The sequence below is a fragment of the Periophthalmus magnuspinnatus genome, chromosome 23 (genome assembly GCF_009829125.3).
Source record: "Periophthalmus magnuspinnatus isolate fPerMag1 chromosome 23, fPerMag1.2.pri, whole genome shotgun sequence".
In the NCBI taxonomy this organism is placed as follows: domain Eukaryota; kingdom Metazoa; phylum Chordata; class Actinopteri; order Gobiiformes; family Gobiidae; genus Periophthalmus; species Periophthalmus magnuspinnatus.
Window position 1 is genome coordinate 15,898,654 of NC_047148.1, and position 19,098 is coordinate 15,917,751.

Here is a 19,098-nt window from a genome sequence, read left to right on the forward strand (position 1 = left end):
CTTGACGCCAGTGAGCTCAACTGTACGTCGCTGCAGGCGTGTCGCAGTTTTGGATTCAGCTAACTTCATAAATCAGCAGCAGCATCGCCTTGAAGGAAGCGTAGCCATGGCGCTGGGACTCAAAGAGAGATTTGAACACTTTCTACACGAAAAGAACCTCATGACAGATGTGTTGGCCAAAATAGAGGCAAGAACTGGGGTGAGCAGAACGTACATCGCACTGGGTGAGTATTTACGGGAACACGGATGGAAAAAGCATAGTGCAAATGGTACAGGAAGGAGCGTGGTCTGGTAACGCAACAGTGACCGTTATTGTGTCTTGATTTTGGTTTATTTAACTAACCCTAATGTTTTTACTCGGCATTATAGCATATTACCAGCGTATAACAGTTTGTGATATACATAAAACGTGGTGATATATTTTTTCCTTTTGTTCCAGCTGTCATTGGTTTCATCGCAGTTTACTTGGTGATTGGCTACGGGGCCTCCCTACTGTGTAACCTCATCGGCTTTCTCTATCCAGCCTACATATCGTAAGTGTCTTATTCTTAGCCCACCCAAGAAAACCCACCCTAGTAACCCCCTTTACACATACACACAATACTCGCCCTGCAGGACAGTGGTGGAGCAGATCACTTTAAGCAATAGACAGGAAAAAAAGAGCTTAACCCTGTTCATCAGAAGTGGTTTGTTTAGTCATAGCAGTAACCGCACACCTACTTCCTGTTGTACAATATTTGTTCAAAGTTAGTAGGCTTCATATTATCTTCATGTTGGCATAAAGAATATAGAACAAAAAGGTATAGTGCAAGTGATCACGTTGATAGTCACAAATCACATAAGCAAGTGAGTATTATCCTGTGTCATATTGATTTTTCTCTTTTTTACAAGAAGCTGTTAGAGGATGGACAGGTTAGTCTAATTATGATTCCTTATCTAATGTAGAGTTAGGGCCATTTAGTTAAGTTAAATTACTATTTTACTAGTGAAAGGCATGTAAAAAAAAAAGTTTTAAGTAGAGATAAACATTTGTACTTTTTAGCACATTGGCTATCGGTCTTAAATCTGCAGCACAGGCTGATATTTATTTTGTTTTGGCCGACCTTCCGCCTTAAGGGTACACACAAAGCTTTATTTGAACCCTTTGGATGCAATGCAATAACTGTAGAAAATATAGCCACACAGCTCTCTTAAAAGATTGTGTTAAAAAAGGGCCTGTGAATGAGTTTGTAGTCAATTTAAATTACATACATGGAAAATAATCAAAATTGGCCCTATATATCATCCCAAAAATATCAGCAGAGCTTATCAACCATCGGTTGCTCTGGATGCTAAGCAGTGGGTATTAGCATCGGCCATGAAAAAACCCATATTTGGTTTTTCAATCTTAAAACTAGAGATCAACCCTAGTGCAGCGTAGCTCTAAAACATTTTAAAAGAATAGAATGAACAGCTGTCTTTTTGCAGATTGAGTGTTTACTGTTTTGAGACTGAAGTACACAAGTGCATTTATATTTGTGCCCATCACTAACCACATTAACCCTGCATCTTTGTACTCGCATCATTTATTTGTCCAAGTACCATCCGCACTATGTGACTCTGATCATCATCACAGACAAACCTCCCGCTCACTTATGAATCAGCATTGAGCCGTGTGACTGTCACAGAACAGAGTGGAGATTGTACACTGAAATATGCAGACCACTCTCAGGCTCCCATGACATGATTAAATAAAACTTTCATTGGAACCAAATCTTTCCAGCGCTGTTTATAGCTTATTGAAGAGTAATTTTGTCATGAGCAAACAGACTTCAATGGCTTGATGTGGTGTGGTGGATAATGAAGGGAATAGTTTGCTTGTTTCTTTCCGTGTACTAATAATTTGTTAGATTTTGAATGGAGGGCATTAAAATATTTTGATTTTGATGCTGTGACCATGTTGTGATCATTTAGACATCTTTATTACTATATTTCTCCATTAACACTGTATTAATAGTTCTATTAATCCGTCTCTTTGGATTTGTGCTTTGGGAAGCATGTGTTGCCTTGGTCATATTGCACAATAATGATTATCCATGGCATTTATGAGACTGCAAACCTGAGTCACTGGGGTTGCAACCGTAGCACATGTATCTAATGAACAAGGAGAGGTTCAGAATGACTGAGGAAAGCAAATAGTTGATTAAAAAAAAACAAAAAGAAAAATATAATAAAAAAACAAACAAAAAATAAATCCAATAGAAATGGGTAATCCAAGAAAAATGCTGTAGGGTAATAAAAAAAAATGTATGGATTTCAAGGGACTGTAGAGGGCAATTTCTTCAAAGTCTTCAGAGAGTGTAGCAATTATACAGTTCAGATTTTATGGCAAAAAAAATCTACAAATATTTCAAATTCTTGATACAAATCTGGCTTTCATTATATTTTCTATGAAGCATTCACACAATCTACACCTGGTTCTGGTTGATTAATCTGCAAACTCCAAATGGATTTCTCACCTCTTGACGGCACATCTCCAAATGTTCAGTGTTTGAGGCAGATCATTGAGCTGCACCAGCAGATCCTCTAATGAGCTGTTGTTGCTGAGGTCAGCCATCTTCACCACATGGAGCATCCCAGTCTCCTCGAAACACTTGCCTTGAGAATGCTTTTGCACATTCTTTAAGTGATCAGCCATAACAGCATTTTGAAATTATTTTGATCAACTGCAGATCAGCGTCTGTCAGTTTTTATTGCAAATGAAAATATTTTTCCAGCTTCAGTTTCTCCTTTAAATTTTAAATCTCTTTAAATCGTGTTTTGGTTTACTGTAGCAAAAATTTTATTTTAGAACAAGATTTAATTCAGGATAATATTTGCCACTTTATATTTGCAGTTTCTCATTGTCACTGTAAACAATGAGAAACTGCTAAATGTGTGTAAAATGTAGTTTGTTCTTAATAATTAAATGTATTTGTAAGCCATAGCACTGCGACATACTACATGTAAGTCAGGGTCTTTTCATGAGTTGAAGGCAATTATAAAACTCTGCCAACTGGTTTAGTCCAATACTGAATATGCAGCCACTGTCGATAGCTCCAATGAGGTCCAATCTCATCCTCTTCTGTTTGTATCAATGGAAAGCTCCTCTCTTTCAAATGCAATTCAAAGTGAAAATAAAATGTATTTACTTAAAATTATGATTCATAGTTATTTGTAATTCTTGTTTTATTACAGTTGTAAAAATTGTTAGTTTTACATTTCATGTTGGCTGACTCAAATTGGTTTTTAGCTTGTGATGTGTACCGTTTCAAGAAATGATGTTTCCAGATGGTTCAACAAAACTTTGTCTCCACAGCATCAAAGCCATTGAAAGTGTCACCAAGGAGGACGACACTCAGTGGCTGATTTACTGGGTGGTGTATGGAGTGTTCAGTGTGGCTGAGTTCTTTGCTGATATCTTTCTCTCCTGGTTCCCATTCTACTATATCGGGAAGGTAGATGTCATTTTATTACATATTTCTCACAAATAAATACCTATACTTCCTTTTTCTATGAACTTGTCATTGTCACATTGTCACTGAACTAATCTGCATTGCAAAGATCCTTTTAACACAATGTAGGTGGAGCAAAAAGCTGTTGACAAAGAATATCTGAATTGTTTACACTGGCAACATATAAAGGTCACTAGAAATGTTTAGAAGTGTAGACAGAGCAGGGTGTTGGTAACAGTGATTTTAATGACAACAATGCCTTACACTTGTAATGTGCCTTACAGACTTGTTAAAACCCCTCAAACCACTTAATATAACTGTTGAAATATGTCTTTTGTCCTGTCCTCAGTGTGCCTTCTTAGTCTGGTGCATGGCTCCATCCTCTTCAAATGGTGCTGCTCTCATTTACAACCGCATCATCCGACCATTTTTCCTCAAGAATGAGGCAAAAATTGACGACGTGGTACAGAACTTGAAAGACAAGGCATCAGATGCAGCTGGGAAGATTAAAGATGAAGGTAACTTTGAACAATTGGCCTTTACCTTTGATTACAAATTGTTTTTGTTCTAATCCACAATATTGTTTTTTGTTACCTAAAAAAAGCTAAAAAAGCTACAGCCAACCTCATCTTCGAAGAGAAGAAGAGCACCTAAGCAGCTTGTTTCCCGTCGTCTTTGGAGCTAACCCTTTATGCTAAATATGTTGCCTTGGAATACTTCTAAGACATTTTGTCTTCTTAACCTAAAGTAACTGTTACCCTCATGTGTAAAGACAAGCCATTTCCCAATTGAGTTATTTAATGCCTTTTAAGACAGATTTCAAGTATGTCATGTATTGCCTGGTGCAGAATGAAGTGAATAAAGGTTATTCGAGTGGTCATTTGAACCATTATTAAAGGCTGTACTAAGAAAGCATTAATGTTTATATACGTAATTATTTAATCAGGAAGGTCATCTGGTTTAAGACGACAGACAAATCAATATTCAAACTGCCTACCAAGAGGCAATATATTTCATGAGAACTTACAGTGCCTTAGGAAGATTTGTAAGCTTACTAGCTTAGCATCTTTTAGCTGTGATTTTTCTTGTTAAACTGAGTATACTTTGAAAGTTAGGGTAGAATATCTATTAAACACAAAAAATGCTGTGGTAAACATGGTGTGAGTGAGTACAGTGATCATTTTAATGGCTTCATAAACAACTATATAAAACAATTCATAAAAATTCATGCACTTTCAGTGTAAATTGTTTGAAATATAGAAGAACTTTATGTACAACCGAGTGAACCGGAACAGTGACTTCATTCAGTTGGTGGTTCACTACAAAAATACTTGGCTGCATAGAACATGGACATTATTGCCTACTCAGAAATAAAAAAGAAAAGTATAAAGTTTTACTCCATCTAATAGATGTTTCTAGGTGAAACATCTCTTTAAACCAAATTCTTTCTACATAATCAGACAAAATTATACTAATAACTAATCAATAAAAGTGAATGTTAAACTTTCCCTTTACCAAGTTACATTCTGAAAGCATTATGAAACTACTGTACAGATACTCACTCGAATGACAAAAAGCCTGAGTTGATGGGGAAAGGTTGAGTCATAATAAATCCAAAAAAGCCTGAGGAAAAAGACCACTGATTTACTATTTTACAAAAATTTACAAACATTACTGTAAAGAAAAACATGATACAAGTTGCTTACATGAAAAATAACAAACCCAAATTATTTTTTACAGCTAAGATATGTTAAATAATTCACGGATGATGGGAATTGAAAACCTGATACAGAAAATGAGAAATGCTTGAAAATGAGGTACTTCAGGTGGTGAGCCTGAGCCCAGACTGGATTCAACCAGACAGGTTTCTATTGACCTGTGATGTGATTGGTGGGACTACGGACTTCTCACTTCTTAACACTTAAATAAAGGTAGATCACCACATTAGGCATGATAAAGAGGAACAGGGACAGACAAACACACAGAACAGTCAAATACAGGATCCAGTGTCACGGTGTGAACATGAGGCAGCACTCAGGGTCATCATTGTCCATTTCCAAAAGTAAAAACATTATAAAAATAACTAAACTTGTGCCGTGTGCTGCCAAGTCCACACAGCACTGCAGCTTAAATTCTTAAATACAAAAATATGCTTTGATTTATGTCTGCTGCCTGGTCTGACCCACGGCTCATGATCCATCTTCGGTAAGAACAGCCCGAGATGTGACTGACGCACAGTGCTTCACCTGCTCCAGCTGCTGGTCTGAGTACAGTCCCTGTAAGGCATTACTGTGTAGATGAGTCTGTGGCTGCTACAAGCAGGCCTTTGTAGTTTGTGTTATGTTTTGCGGCTGCTCCAGATCTGTTCTGGTGTGCTTTTGTGGTCTGACGAGTAATCAAAAGGTGAGCGGTGTCCCAGTGGTGAGCGGGAGTCGTAGGGTGAGCGCTGATCTCGTGGAGAGCGCGGCCCGCTGGCTGATGGCCGCTCTGATGGCCGCTCTGAGTGGTATCTGTACGACGAGCGGTGGTCCAGGTGGGAATGATCTTTCATGTCGAGTCGATGGTCTCTTGAACGGTAGTCATCCATCTTCCTGTGTTTACTGTCACTGTAATACCTAAATATGAACAAACATGGAACATGAAGCACACAACTCTAATGTTTGAACAGTGTTAAGGCAGTGAGGTTTATTACCTGTCCTGCCTGTCCCGGTCCCGGTCCCTGCTGTCTGGTCTGTAGTGGTCTCTGTCTCGGTGGTCTTTGCCATTGCTGAAAGATGAATAGGGTCTTTTCCTGGACTCCCCTGATGACGACTTTCGATGGGGCTCTGAACTTTGCCTCTCCTTGTTGCTGTCATGATACCGTCCAGAAGAAGCAATTCTGTCTGAGCTGTAGCTGTCCCGGCTACTGTCGTCATGGTGAGAATTGTCCTTCAGCCTTTCAATGTCTGAAGAACAAAGTTCACATTTTGTTTCAATAAATAACTAAAATACAAATACACCATTTGATTTACTGTACCTGCATGCTTATAACTTGAGTGTGTGTTTGAACCTCTAGTGTTTTGTTCCATTGCCTGTGTTAGACACACTTATGGTTAATAGGAAGGAGCAACACAATAGGTATACTTTACACTGTATAGGCTGAAGGGCCCCATTTCTACCTGTGCATTCTCTTGTCTTTTCTTGATGGCATGTTTGTAGAGTTTGTGGAGTTTCCTTGCATCAAACTCAGTAAATTTAGAAACGAATATCCACAGGTTCCTAAAAAGAGAAGATTGTATATGTATGATTATAATGTAGTACTATATTATAATCATACATATGTACTTACTTTCGCCACTGTTTAATGAGGTCAGGGTTGGAGTATTCCTTCAGACACTCTGTGATGTGGTCTCCAATTTTGATGAGACACTGCCGCGTGTGTTCAAGCTGCTCACGCTCAGACAGTCCTTTCTCTGGTCGGTCCAGCTGCTTTAGAGCGGCTTTCACTGGGCGCATTCTCTCTTTACACTGAAACAGGCACCAGTCATAAAGTCCCCATTGCAAGTTCCTAATGAGTGTGTCATTTTAATATTCATCTTACCACACTAAACGTCTTCTGGTCCAGCTCCTCAGATTCCTCAAACACTGGCACAGGCTCCCCACACGCTGTTATGTGGAGCGGCGTATCAGAGAGCTTCTTCGACCGCTCTCTGGTCTCATTTTTAATTTCGTTCTAATTTTGACAGAAAACAACAATATAACTTAACAGTGCCTTTAGAAAGTATGTAAAGTCTGTAACTACTGTACCTTTTCAACAAGCTCCTCTTGTTTGTGAGCAGGCTCTGGGGGCTTTGTATCCTTCTTCTCCTTCTGCTCCTTTTCTTTTGTGTCCCAGCTGTCATCCCTTTTCTCCTTTTTGATTTCTTTCTTGCTTTCCTTGTCTTTGACTTCTTTCTCTCCTGATGAAGAATTATCTTCCTCTTCATCCTGCTCATCTTCCTCCTCGTCCTCTTCCTCCTCCTCCTCCTTTTTCACCACCACTCGCTCAGCTCGGCTTCGGCGGCTTTGGGATTTCACCTGAACAACCTCCTGTGGAAAATGAGGGACTCACAATAATCCCATAAACTATACAATACAACCAAAACACATTTGTCCTAAAAAAACAAACAAAAAAACAATTAAAAAAAAACATGCCTTTTCCTCCTCGATGTCGTCATCGTCAGACATCTTGTCTGAAGGAGGGTCTGAAGATGGACTCTTTACTTCTTCTGATTTGTCAAGTTTAATTGTTTTGTTTTTTTTGTTTCTGGGTTTTCTTTTGCGTGAATTGGCCTTCCAAAAAAAAAACAACACAAAATCAACCAACAGAAAATGATAAATATTCACCATGGCTAAAATATAATGATAGTCTTACAGATGATTGTGATTTTTGGGCTTCCTTTTTGGCCAGGTCTTTACTCAGTAACTTTATGAGGTAGTCTGCTCGGGTCTGTAATTGTTTAGCTTGAGGTTTCTTGTCGGGGTCATCTGGTAAAAGCTGAACAGAAAATGGACATTGATTAGGATGTGAAGACTTTTTTTGCATTGCAATACATTGCGTATTGTTGTAAATGTAGTAAATGTGTTGTGAGAAAGTGTGAAGAGTAAATATATACAATGCAATGCAATGTAGTTAACTATGCATTACTTATACAACATACTGAAGTCAGTTTAATAATGTATTTCATTGGTTACCTTGTGGGTGAGATTCAAGTCAGGGTCCATCTTAATCATCTCCCAACTTCCATATCCATACTCATAGATTCCAATGAGGAGGCTAGAATCATCTTCTTTACTCCACTCAATGTCAAAGTGTGCAGCCTTTGAGTGGCATGGAATTATATATCTATCAGAACATAAAGGGACATTTTAATAAGCAGGTTTTAGGTTTTGTTAAGAAGATTTTAAAACTAAATAAATGACAGTGTTACTTCTTCCTCTCCTCTGGATCAGCTGGAATGGCCTTGTGGAGCGGAGCCAGCTCTTCTTCATGGGATATAACAAGTTTGGCATTAACTTGGACACCAGATATCCTGAACGTAGGGCCTTTCACCTTTCCTCTTCTGCCTCCTATAATAATAATAATAATAATAATTTTTAGTTGTAAATGTTTAAAATAAATGCATTATTTTACAACATAAAAGTTACAACAAGCCCTTCCTAAAATGCTTTTGATTGAAGCAACATAAAACAATGTACCCAATGTACATCTTTGTATGTTTTATCTGTCTCTCACCTGAATTTTTTTCTGGTCCACATGGGTTTTCTCGTAGTGTTCGTAGACAGCCGTTGTGAACCGTTTCGGCCAAGCGTTTTAAGTCATGCTCGGATTTATCCACAAGTTCAGCATCTCGAGCTATAGCATCCAGTCTAAAAAACAAAACAAAACATATATAAGAACACAAACTAATGGGTACTAGTAATTAAAACCAAAGTTAAAGGTGTCCTGTGTAAATTTTCAGGTGAAGGGTAAGCCACCTGATTAATGCTTTATCTGAAATATTTCAAATGGCATTAAGCCTATCCATCCTGCATTTATTCAATAACAGGTGTGAAATGCATAGTTAATACATTCCTTGAAAACCTTATTTCTTACTGTGAACCTCACAAGGGAGTGGCAGACCCTCCACCAGAAAAGTCAAAGGAATTGAGTGTAATTTATTGTACCGTTCAAGTGGTCCACCAAATTTCTTGTAACTCTTTACAAATCTAAAGCAAAACAGATCATTTTAGTTAGAATTATAGTTTTTAAACTAAGCTTCTTTAGTTATAAACAAATAAGATCAATAAATCACCTTCTAATCTCAGCATCTGTGAAGCCTTTTATATTTTCACGTGGAATGGTTCGAGGACGACCTCGTTTCTTTGGCCTCTTTCGATCTGAGTTGGAGTCACTATCTGACCCAGAATACCGTCTGTTCCTGCTCCGACCCATATTAGCGTTAAAGCTTATCTGTAAAAACACACCATAATATTTAATGAAAACTAAAACTGGTATAAACATTTGAGATGCTTTCCTTTCATGTTACTCACCTGTTTGGCACAGTTTCTCATTCGTGGCAGCATGTAGATCTCCTCCAGCTCCTTCTGTCTTTCCTCTTCTTCCATCCTCCTCCTCTGATCCTCAGGGATAATATCATCCCAACTGCGCTGACTCCGCTCAGAGTCAATGTCAAGCTCTTCATCGTCCATCATGGAGAAGTTGGCAACCTTTAATTGTGAAAAGCAGTCAGCAGTTTATGTCTATGTAACAGAAAACAACTTTTATCTGGCTTTGATAGAACTTTATACCTTGAACTGTGACAACAGTTCCTCTCCAACAGTTGAGGGCCCAGGGTCATTTTCTCTGGTCTCAGCCCTCTTGAGAATTTCATCAATATCCATTTCCTACAAGATAAAATATCAGCGTGATCATGATACATTTAAATATCCAATAATGATTTTAAATATAAATTAATACAAACACACACCTGAGGTTCCTGTTCCTCTCCTTCAGGCTCTTTGAAAAGTTCCTCAGCACCAAACTTTAGGATTGCGGATAGTTCCTCTTTGTTGAAAGGTGTTGAACTGTCAAAGCATTTGAACATCATAAGTTAACTGCACGGGTGTCATTGGGACAATGGAAATGTTTCAGGCAGTAGTTGATGCAAACCTGGAGGGGGCAGAGCCAGTGTGCAGCACGGTCTTTCCTGTAGTGTCCATTCTTTGAATAACGAGGTGATCTAGCACCATTTTCTTCTTTGCCCTTTCTATAATCTCTTCCTCTACGGAGCCCTTTGTAACTAGTCTGTAGATGTTAACCTGTTAAAAAGCCAGATCAATTAATACAATAGAAAATATCTGGTAAATGAAAAGTTAATTGTTTGACTAAATCATGCCCTTCTTCTGTGCTTAAAAAGCAAGCAATACAAAAACACAAAAAGGTTGTAATTCATAAATGTAAATACTATTTCACACCTGTCTCTTCTGACCAATCCTGTGGGCTCGTGCCTGGGCTTGGAGGTCATTCTGAGGGTTCCAGTCAGAGTCAAAGATGACAACAGTATCAGCAGAGGCTAAATTAATACCAAGACCTCCAGCACGAGTCGATAAGAGGAAGCAGAAATCCTGCAAAATTACACAAAATTCCCTTTAATGCAATGTTGTGTACCTTATGTACAGGAATTCTGGTAAATGTTTGCATTTTTTTTTTACAATAGGTGTAAACTTACTTCAGAACCTTCAGCGTTGAAGTGGTCCAAGGCTTGTTTTCTCATCTCTCCTTTGATGGAGCCGTCTAGTCGCTGAAATATACAATAAAATCAATCAATAAATCATTATGTGGAAGAAGGATCTGTGTTTAGTCACGTTTACCTGAAACAGAAACTGACGACTGCGCAAATAGTCAGCCAAGATGTCCAGCATCCGTACCATCTGAGAGAATATTAGGACTCTGTGGCCTCGCTCCTTTAGTCGAACCAGCAGCTTATCCAGAAGAACCAGTTTCCCACTACTACGGATAAGATGCTGTGAAAGAACAACACGTTGAGTTTTTATTTAATCTTGAACAATAAAGAACTAGATGATAGCTGTGACAATAGCCATTGATTTGCATCACATTATAGCAATAAATTAACAAACCTGTAAAGCTTCAGCTCTGTTGATGAATTCATCTTCTGGAGGCTTAATAAGATAACAATGATTACAACACTTCTTGAGCTCCATCATTATGTTCAGGAAGCCTGATGTGCTGCCCTTTGTCCCTTTACTTAAAGCCTTGTAGTTTCTGGTCAAAATCCACCTGTAATAAAAAGATGTTAATGTAAAAAAAAAAAAAAGTGACTATAAATATTCTTATGTTTTTGTAATGTACAGTAAGTACTCACTTGTAATACTGCTTTTGAATTGCACTCATTTCCACACGAAGAATCTGCTCTACTTTAGCGGGAAGAGACTTCTCCACATCTTTCTTCACTCTGCGCAGTAAAAATGGCTCCAGCTCTTTATGCAGACTGGTGTATCCCGAATCTCTTCCTTTCCCATGTTCCTCTTCAAACCTCTCCCAGGAATGAAATCTATACAATCAAAAACATGATTAGATTGGTAAATAAAAATGCAAATGATCAATAAACAGTTGTTAGTTTTTCCTTTTTGATAGCAGTAATTGGTGTGACTTACTTTTCTGGCATGATGAAATGCAGTAGGGACCAGAGTTCTTTCAGGGAGTTCTGCAGGGGGGTTCCTGTGATCAATAGCCTGTGATTGGACTTAAAGTCAATCATAGTTTTATAAAGAAGGGAATCATCGTTCTTCAGTCGATGGGCCTCATCAACGCCAATAAAAGCCCAGCCAACACTTCCTAGAAATGACTAAAAAGACCCAAAAGATAAGACGAGTGTCAATAGCAGCTTACAACTTTTACACAATTTAAAAAACATATAACTGACCTTATCTTTGAGAAGAATCTCATATGTTGTGAGAAGGATGTTAAGTTTTAATCTTTTGGTGTGTACATGCATCCACTCATGAGTTCTGATCTGTAAAACACAACAAATGCTAAAATTAAAAAATAACTCTCTACATTGACCATTAAATGTCCATTAAACATTAAACCCATTACTGGAGGGGCAAATTATATCATACCATATTTCTACTGCTGATGTCTCCAAGATAGACAACAATATTCATCTGAGGTGCCCAGAGTTGGATTTCCCTCTGCCAGGAAGTTAAGGTGGACAGTGGAACCACAAGTAGGAAGGGTCCGTATAGCTGGTGCTCATGGAACAAGTAGTTCAAAAAACAGATGGTCTGGATGGTTTTTCCAAGACCCATTTCATCCGCAAGAATACAACTGTTGCCTCTAAAAAATAAACACATCAAAATCAAATAAATAAATAAATAAATAAATAATTAAAAATAAGGTTCCCTTACTTGCACCAAGAGTGTGCCATCCAGTTCAAACCATCTAGTTGGTAGTCACGTAGCTCCAGTCCATCTGCCACTCCAATGTAGGATGGTTGTTTCTTCATGGGCACAAATCTGGGCCTCAGTTTCAGTACCTTTTATATATAACATTTTTGAGTTATTTATACATTTAAAGATTGCACGTGGGACTTAATTATTGCAAAAAAAAGGGGGTATAGGAGAAGCCCAAGGTAAATGTATTCAATATAAAAACCTCAATAAATGCTCTTTTCAGAGCTGAACACTGGACTGACATGTGACAGGCTCACTATGGAAAGAGCCACAGATTTCTACACTTAAAATGTGAAAGAGAGTGAGAGAGAGGATGCTGGGGAGGATCAATGGTGGGAGGAAAGCTATGACTGAGTAATGGGATAATTTTTGTAATATACTGGTCTATAGCTGTCCGAGTTATTTTTGGGTTTTAAGTGTTTTTTAATGAATTTTCAAGTAGAGTTGTGTGGATACTGTATACTCAATTTTAAAATGAAAATCTAATTAGAAGGAATGAATCTTACCTTACAGTCTCTAGAAGGAATGGTTTTTGATTGGTTTCTGCTCATGTAGTCATCTATGCATTTCTGAAATTTTTTGGCAATAAGAGCGCCATCTTCCCAGCTACATTCAGAGTAGGGCAAACCCTGCCACTTGCAGAGGTAGTCTGGGTAACCTGCTGCTGATTTCTGGTTTGAATGTCCTGCTCAACACAATTTATAATGGATCAAAAAAATGCATTTCATTAATTTGAGTAAATAATACATTTTAAAATAAAAACTCACCTATGATACGTTCTACAAGCTGATACTGAGAGTGCAGGTCATCCATCAGTTCTTCTTGGCAATTAAAATACTCAATGTCTTCAGGTGATGCTGACTTAAGCCTGATACCAAAAAAAGTACATAAGTCACAATAAAAACAGCAGACTAAAATTAACTAAAAGGATGTCAGTCAAATACTAGTTAACTGCATGAACCAAAATAAAGTATAGTTTGCTATGAGTAGGAATGTGTATCACTTCTAGGCAGGCCCAACCTGAGTGAGTTTGGTTTCAGGTGCGATTCTAAAAATGATTAGTTTAGGTTCAGCTAAATCTGACAGTGTAGTTTTCTTTATTAGATTACAGGTGAACTGAACATTCATTTCTGTAAATTATGTGCCAGTATTAACTTTGCAGCTAGAACCATAGCATGATATTTTCTTACCATTTCTTTTTCTCTTGTTCCTTCTTCTTAAAATTGTCTAATTTCTTCATTCCCTTGACATTTTGCATCTTAAGTGTCTCTTCCGTTTCCCAGGTATTGTGGATATGAGCCCAGTTTTTCCATTTGATCAAATATTGGATGTCACCAGCCTCCTTGTTGGGAGTAAAATTTGCATTTGGATCTCCCTCTTCTTCTACAGTGTATACTGTTGTAGAGCTTCCTGTGGCTGTTAGGAATACAAAGCATAACTTGTTGAAAAGGATTTTTCCAATAAAATCCAGGAATTAGCCAAATGGCCACTCACCTCCTTTCCGTCCTATTCTACAGTCCATCACTCTCTCCAGGGTTTCAAACTCATCTTCTTCTGGTTGTGGGACATCCTCACCTAGAACTTCAACCAAATCATCTGAGTCCGTCTTCAACTCCTCGTCCTCTTTGTAGCTAATGTTGACAGTGGCCTGTCGGCGCAGCCCTGCTGACATTGCCTTTTTGTAGCTATCCTCTTCATCTTCAGAAGATGAAGACTTTTGGGGTTTCTTTCTGTGAGTGCTGCTTTTCTTCCCATTGCGAAAATTTGCCCTAAAATACAACACAATTGACACTCAAAGCACGGACTGTGTGTTACATGACACAAGGTTAGATTGCAGAATGTAGTGATGAAGATTGGGCTCAGACAGAGAGAACTATGAATTAAATAGTCTGACAAAAATATTAACCAAAATGATGAAAAATGATTGCATCTGTGAACCTACTTCGATGGAGGTTTCTTGCTTTTTGCTTTGTGACTGGGCTCATAATCTGATGCAGTCTCATCACTGTTATCACCCGCAGAGGAGTCTGATCCAGACCCACTGCCAGATCCAGAGCCAGACTCAGAATCAGAGGAGCCAGAATTTCTCCTTGTTTTAGATCCACTAGATGAGTCTGAATCATCGCTGCTTGATGAATCCTGTAAGTTTTGATTTTTTTTGTTAAAATCAACAACTAAATAAAGATATGTATATTTTTGAAGTGGATTGACACATACCTCATCAGATTCGCTGTTTGAGGAGCTTTGTCTCTGCTGTTGCTGCTGCTGTTGTTGTTGTTTCCTGAGCATGGCAGACCGCTGCACTGCCAGGATACTAGGATTGGATTTCCAGAACTACAAACAAAAATTAAACCACTTAATTTCTCATAGTTGAACTTCACTGGTTCAATGTGTCAGTTTATAAATTTACATTTCGAACCCTACACATGCATGTACATGACATACAATCATATTAAAATATACCTCAGCTCCATCAATGTTAGACTTATTTGGCGGTTCAATCTTCTCTTTAGATTTTTCTGTATCAGAGTCTGACTGGCTGCCAGAGTCCGAGCCACTTCCTGAGTCGCTGCTCCCTGATTGGCTGCTGCTGCTTGAGGAGCTTGAGCTGGAGCCAGAGCCTGATCCTGACCCAGAGCCGGATTCATCATCTGAATTACTATAGAAGCAAAGATGTAGATTTACAAATTATTTTAAGAGATTTATTCTTTATGTTTACATGACCATTAATTGTATTTAAAGATAAACATTTTGACTTAAACCAAAATTCTCAAAAGAAATTAAATAGTTTCTCAAAAACACCATGCTGTCTTTCCCCTGTCAGTTTTCACACAAAAGAAATAGGAAAATAGAAATAGATGTGTTACGTTTCCCTTCAAAGACCGCTCACTGTGTCAGATTTTGCCATGGCACATACTACTTCAAATAGTGAAAAAAAAAAAAACACTTAAAAATCCAATTATTCTAGATCAGACAGAAAGCCCTATAGAAACGAGAGACCTGCTGATAGGGGTTTTGAGCTCTACCAATTTGTAGGGCCGATTTTGGCAATTTTCACCAAATTATCCAATGTGAATTTAGTACATACTCATCCATGACCTTGTTTTTCTTCAAAATGGATAAAAGCAGTGTAGTCACATTTACGCAGTGCAGTACCCTCTTTGGACTCAAAGGGTTCAAATAAAGCTTTAGGCATACTCTTTATACATCTTTAGGCAGCTGGTTGGGGCAAACAAAATATTGGCCTCTGCTGGAGATCTACGGCCTATAGCCTATAAGATAAAAAGGGCAAATATCAACCAACGTTAGATATCGTCATATTTTTAAGTTCACAATCTCACAAGAATCCATCTTGAGATACTCCCACTGTAAGGTTCAAATTCACCTAGCAGGGGGTGGATCAAAAACGGAGCAGCATTGAAGTTAGTGTGGGAGCCCAAGGGAACCAAACAAACATGGCAATGCCGACAGATGTACTCCAGCCTATTTTAGAGTCAATATGGACTAGTTTGTTTGTGAAAAACATGCAGAAGGTAAGCGCTTTGTGCATTTGTGGGCAGGAAAGGTGTCTGTGCGTTTCATTCAATTGGACGTAACAAAAGTTAGATTTTTCAGCTTGTTCCACTGTTGTGACACCACAACTAATCAGATTGATAATGTGCAGAACTCAGTTTAGAGTGCTATACATATCAATCTGGCATGAGCCAGTCTACACCTAATACAAATCTAAATTCAATCTTCAGATCAACTTTTTACAAAAAATAGGATTTACATACCTTGATTCTCCACTGCTATTGCTGACACTTTCATCCTCGCTGCGCCCAGCCATGCTGATGTCTAGACTCCCCCCCCCCAGGTCTATGTAGTTAACCTGAAAAATTGACAGTCCTCATTAAAAACTACCCTACAACTCTATATGGAAATGTATGTTAAAACATTGAGGCAGTACTATGATGGGCTTCCATAGTTTATTGTACTCTCATATTTTACTTGCTTCTCTCATAAATCTCTTCTATAGTGGTGAAAAACGTTTTTAAAAAGGTTACAGAGACAATAGCAAACTAAAATGAAATAGTCCAACAACGCTGAGAAAAATACAGAATTTGCTATTTTAATATTACATTTAATAAAATACTACGCTCTAAACAAAAAAAAACAAAAAAAATAAAATAATAATAATTAGTTGCACAATGTGCCAGATAAAATATTGAGATTTTATTATGCCTCTGTTGCAGAAACATTGAGCCTATGAAAAATTGGCTAACTAAACAAGTTAACTTCGTTATGTTTCTTCAATTATAAGGCCTATCGGGCCCGTGTGGATGTAATATTTACTCATAAAAAGACAGAGTCAAGTTATCATTTTAAATTCAAACAATGAATAGCTCTGTGGAAAATGTTATGCTCGGAAAGAATAATCATTCAATATTTTCATCACAGCACACGCATCGTTCAGGTAGAGCATTAGCAGTGCTAGCTGTTAGCTCCAAGCTAACTAGCATAGGGTAAGAGCGACGCGAGCATTATTATTGGCGGGGTAGGTATAAGAGATGCAAACAGAGCATCTTTACTAAACGGTTTAAATGAGACTATGAAGCATTGTTTGACTCAAAAGTAAAAAACATAAAATATGCACCATTAAGATTTAAAAAATGTTTAAAGGTTGACATTAATGTTGCACGTTGACAGATGGGGCATGTATTGAGTTGCGTTAGCCCTTATGTTTTGTTAGCGAAAACATATACGACAAACACCAATACCATCAATAAAGTATCGCACGGCTAGGTTGAATTGTTTTGATCCTAACCAGTCATCGATTGTGAAGAGTGTTAGCTAGTGTAAATGAAAAAAGCAAACTTGGGGTTGAGATGAGCTACCGTTTACATGGTTGTCAAGGAAAGTAACGCAGGCTAACGCCGAGGAGCACGCGGCTAGCACAGCGGCTAACAAAATGCCAAAACTTTGCGCTAGCTCATCTTAGCCAAGCACAACTGATTGGTTGGTCTCGTTTTTTCCATTTTCGAAACACATGCGGAGATCCTACGCAAATGTATGTAAAGGTAAATGTTCACAGATCAGTGATTTCTTACGCAGTGCTCATAATTTCACCCACATAACCATCTGAGCTAACCTAACTTCACCCTCTTCCATCTTGTTTTCATTCGCCGCTCACTTCTCGCGGCTTTTACGCCAATCAACATACAGCGTTGCTTTATTTTCTAACCAAATAAAAGATACAATAGCCTTTACTTGAATTTCAGCAGCTTGTATTTCCCGTTACCTGAGAAACTTGTGAAGTGGTTATTTATGTAGTCTTCCTCTCACTTCAGGTGTGTTTCTTTTATCAGTCGTGGTGTTCCAGCTCAAGCTACGTTAGGCTGCTAGCTCCCACCAAGGGAGAGCAGCCACAAACTACCCACTGGTAAGAACTGGTATGATAATCTTCACGCCCCAACTTCAGAAAACTGTAGTCCGCTTCCCCTATCCTTCTTCACAAGTTATAATACTCGCTGCTGAACTGTGAAAGTAGAACGATGGCATTTCATTCCCGTGTCTTCTTCCGACACCCGGCCTCCGCCATGACGCCGTCGGTTCACTCAACAGGAAACCCCGCACAGTGACGTAACCACGGCAGCGCCATCCACTCATCCACTCATCCACTCCAGCATCTTCAGGTCACCAGCATCGTCTGGCAGAATAAAACTATAAACATACTCTCACTCAGTCTTTAACACGCTAATACTTGTTTAAATATTTGAATTATTGAATTGTTATATCGATATGAGGAATATACAGATGTGATGTAATTTTTTTATTTTATTTTTTGCCACATTTAAAAGAACTCTAGGAGCTCACCTTGTTTATGAGGCGTAGGCTATTGGGCAGTCTGGTTCTTGCACAGTGGCATATGTGTGATCTGAGTTAGGCCTTATCAACAAACTAACAGAAACCCATAGATCAGTGTTTGGATATTTTTGTTTATTTTTGTTGAGTGCGCATATTATTGGTTGGATAGAGAGCTTGAGAGATACTATGGGCCAATAGAAAGTGGTCCAGGAATCCTGCAGCTCGAGGCGGAAGCGCGCATTCTTCTGCATCACCAAACAGCCGTCCGGACCATGTCCAAAGGATAGGAGAGCCTATAGAAGAGCTAGTTGGTCCTGACTGAAGGATGGGACTCGGCAATGTGAACATTATAGGATCCAGACTATATAGGTAAACACTGTGAAACTGGAACACCGATGGCAAAAAGACACCATCCAAGGTGAGTATGACTTTGCATGCATTTCCCCCTATATACTTTTGTAGTAGCATAATTTTATTTGGCTTGTGTAGAAGATATAGCCGAGCTATTATTTAAGTATGGGTTACAGGATTATAGCGTGCACTGCTGAACAAAGCTGGGCTGAATGCAAAAAGCATTCTCTAATGCCTGATGAAATTGCACTTGGGATTTAAAAATGTGTAGACCTATATGACAAATTTTATAGACAATTTGCACTTATCTTGCACATGTCCTCCACATGACATATTAAGAGACTTTGTTAATGCTCTTTATTTAAAGGTTGAGGGTCCACCACCTGCTTGTCTCCATGGAGATGTTATTGCCTGTATGTTTCACTATATGGCATTACATTGATCTATCTCTATA

General features: G+C 38.4%; 2 protein-coding genes across 2 annotated transcripts; one reads left to right on the forward strand and one right to left on the reverse strand.

Moving 5' to 3' along the window:
• reep5 (receptor accessory protein 5) lies at nt 1–4,386 on the forward strand. Its single transcript, XM_033989148.2, has 5 exons — nt 1–224; nt 440–533; nt 3,338–3,476; nt 3,823–3,991; nt 4,078–4,386. Exons 1-5 carry the CDS (start codon nt 107–109, stop codon nt 4,125–4,127), a joined length of 570 nt encoding a protein of 189 aa, XP_033845039.1. The 5' UTR covers nt 1–106; the 3' UTR covers nt 4,128–4,386.
• A 246-nt stretch (nt 4,387–4,632) lies between these two features.
• Nucleotides 4,633–18,117, reverse strand: chd1 (chromodomain helicase DNA binding protein 1). Its single transcript, XM_033989141.2, has 36 exons — nt 17,728–18,117; nt 16,223–16,317; nt 14,910–15,105; nt 14,664–14,780; nt 14,389–14,585; nt 13,941–14,215; nt 13,637–13,862; nt 13,214–13,314; nt 12,953–13,131; nt 12,402–12,529; nt 12,114–12,330; nt 11,918–12,007; nt 11,649–11,839; nt 11,357–11,545; nt 11,112–11,271; nt 10,845–10,997; nt 10,703–10,774; nt 10,449–10,598; nt 10,144–10,292; nt 9,962–10,058; nt 9,783–9,878; nt 9,525–9,701; nt 9,287–9,444; nt 9,159–9,200; nt 8,728–8,861; nt 8,423–8,561; nt 8,187–8,337; nt 7,867–7,989; nt 7,647–7,784; nt 7,260–7,541; nt 7,054–7,185; nt 6,802–6,980; nt 6,632–6,731; nt 6,490–6,544; nt 6,166–6,418; nt 4,633–6,088 (listed from the first exon to the last, which is right to left on the reverse strand). The coding sequence occupies exons 2-36, from the start codon at nt 16,273–16,275 to the stop codon at nt 5,812–5,814; spliced, it is 5,376 nt and encodes a 1,791-aa protein (XP_033845032.1). The 5' UTR covers nt 16,276–16,317; nt 17,728–18,117; the 3' UTR covers nt 4,633–5,811.
• Nucleotides 18,118–19,098: the final 981 nt, after the last annotated feature.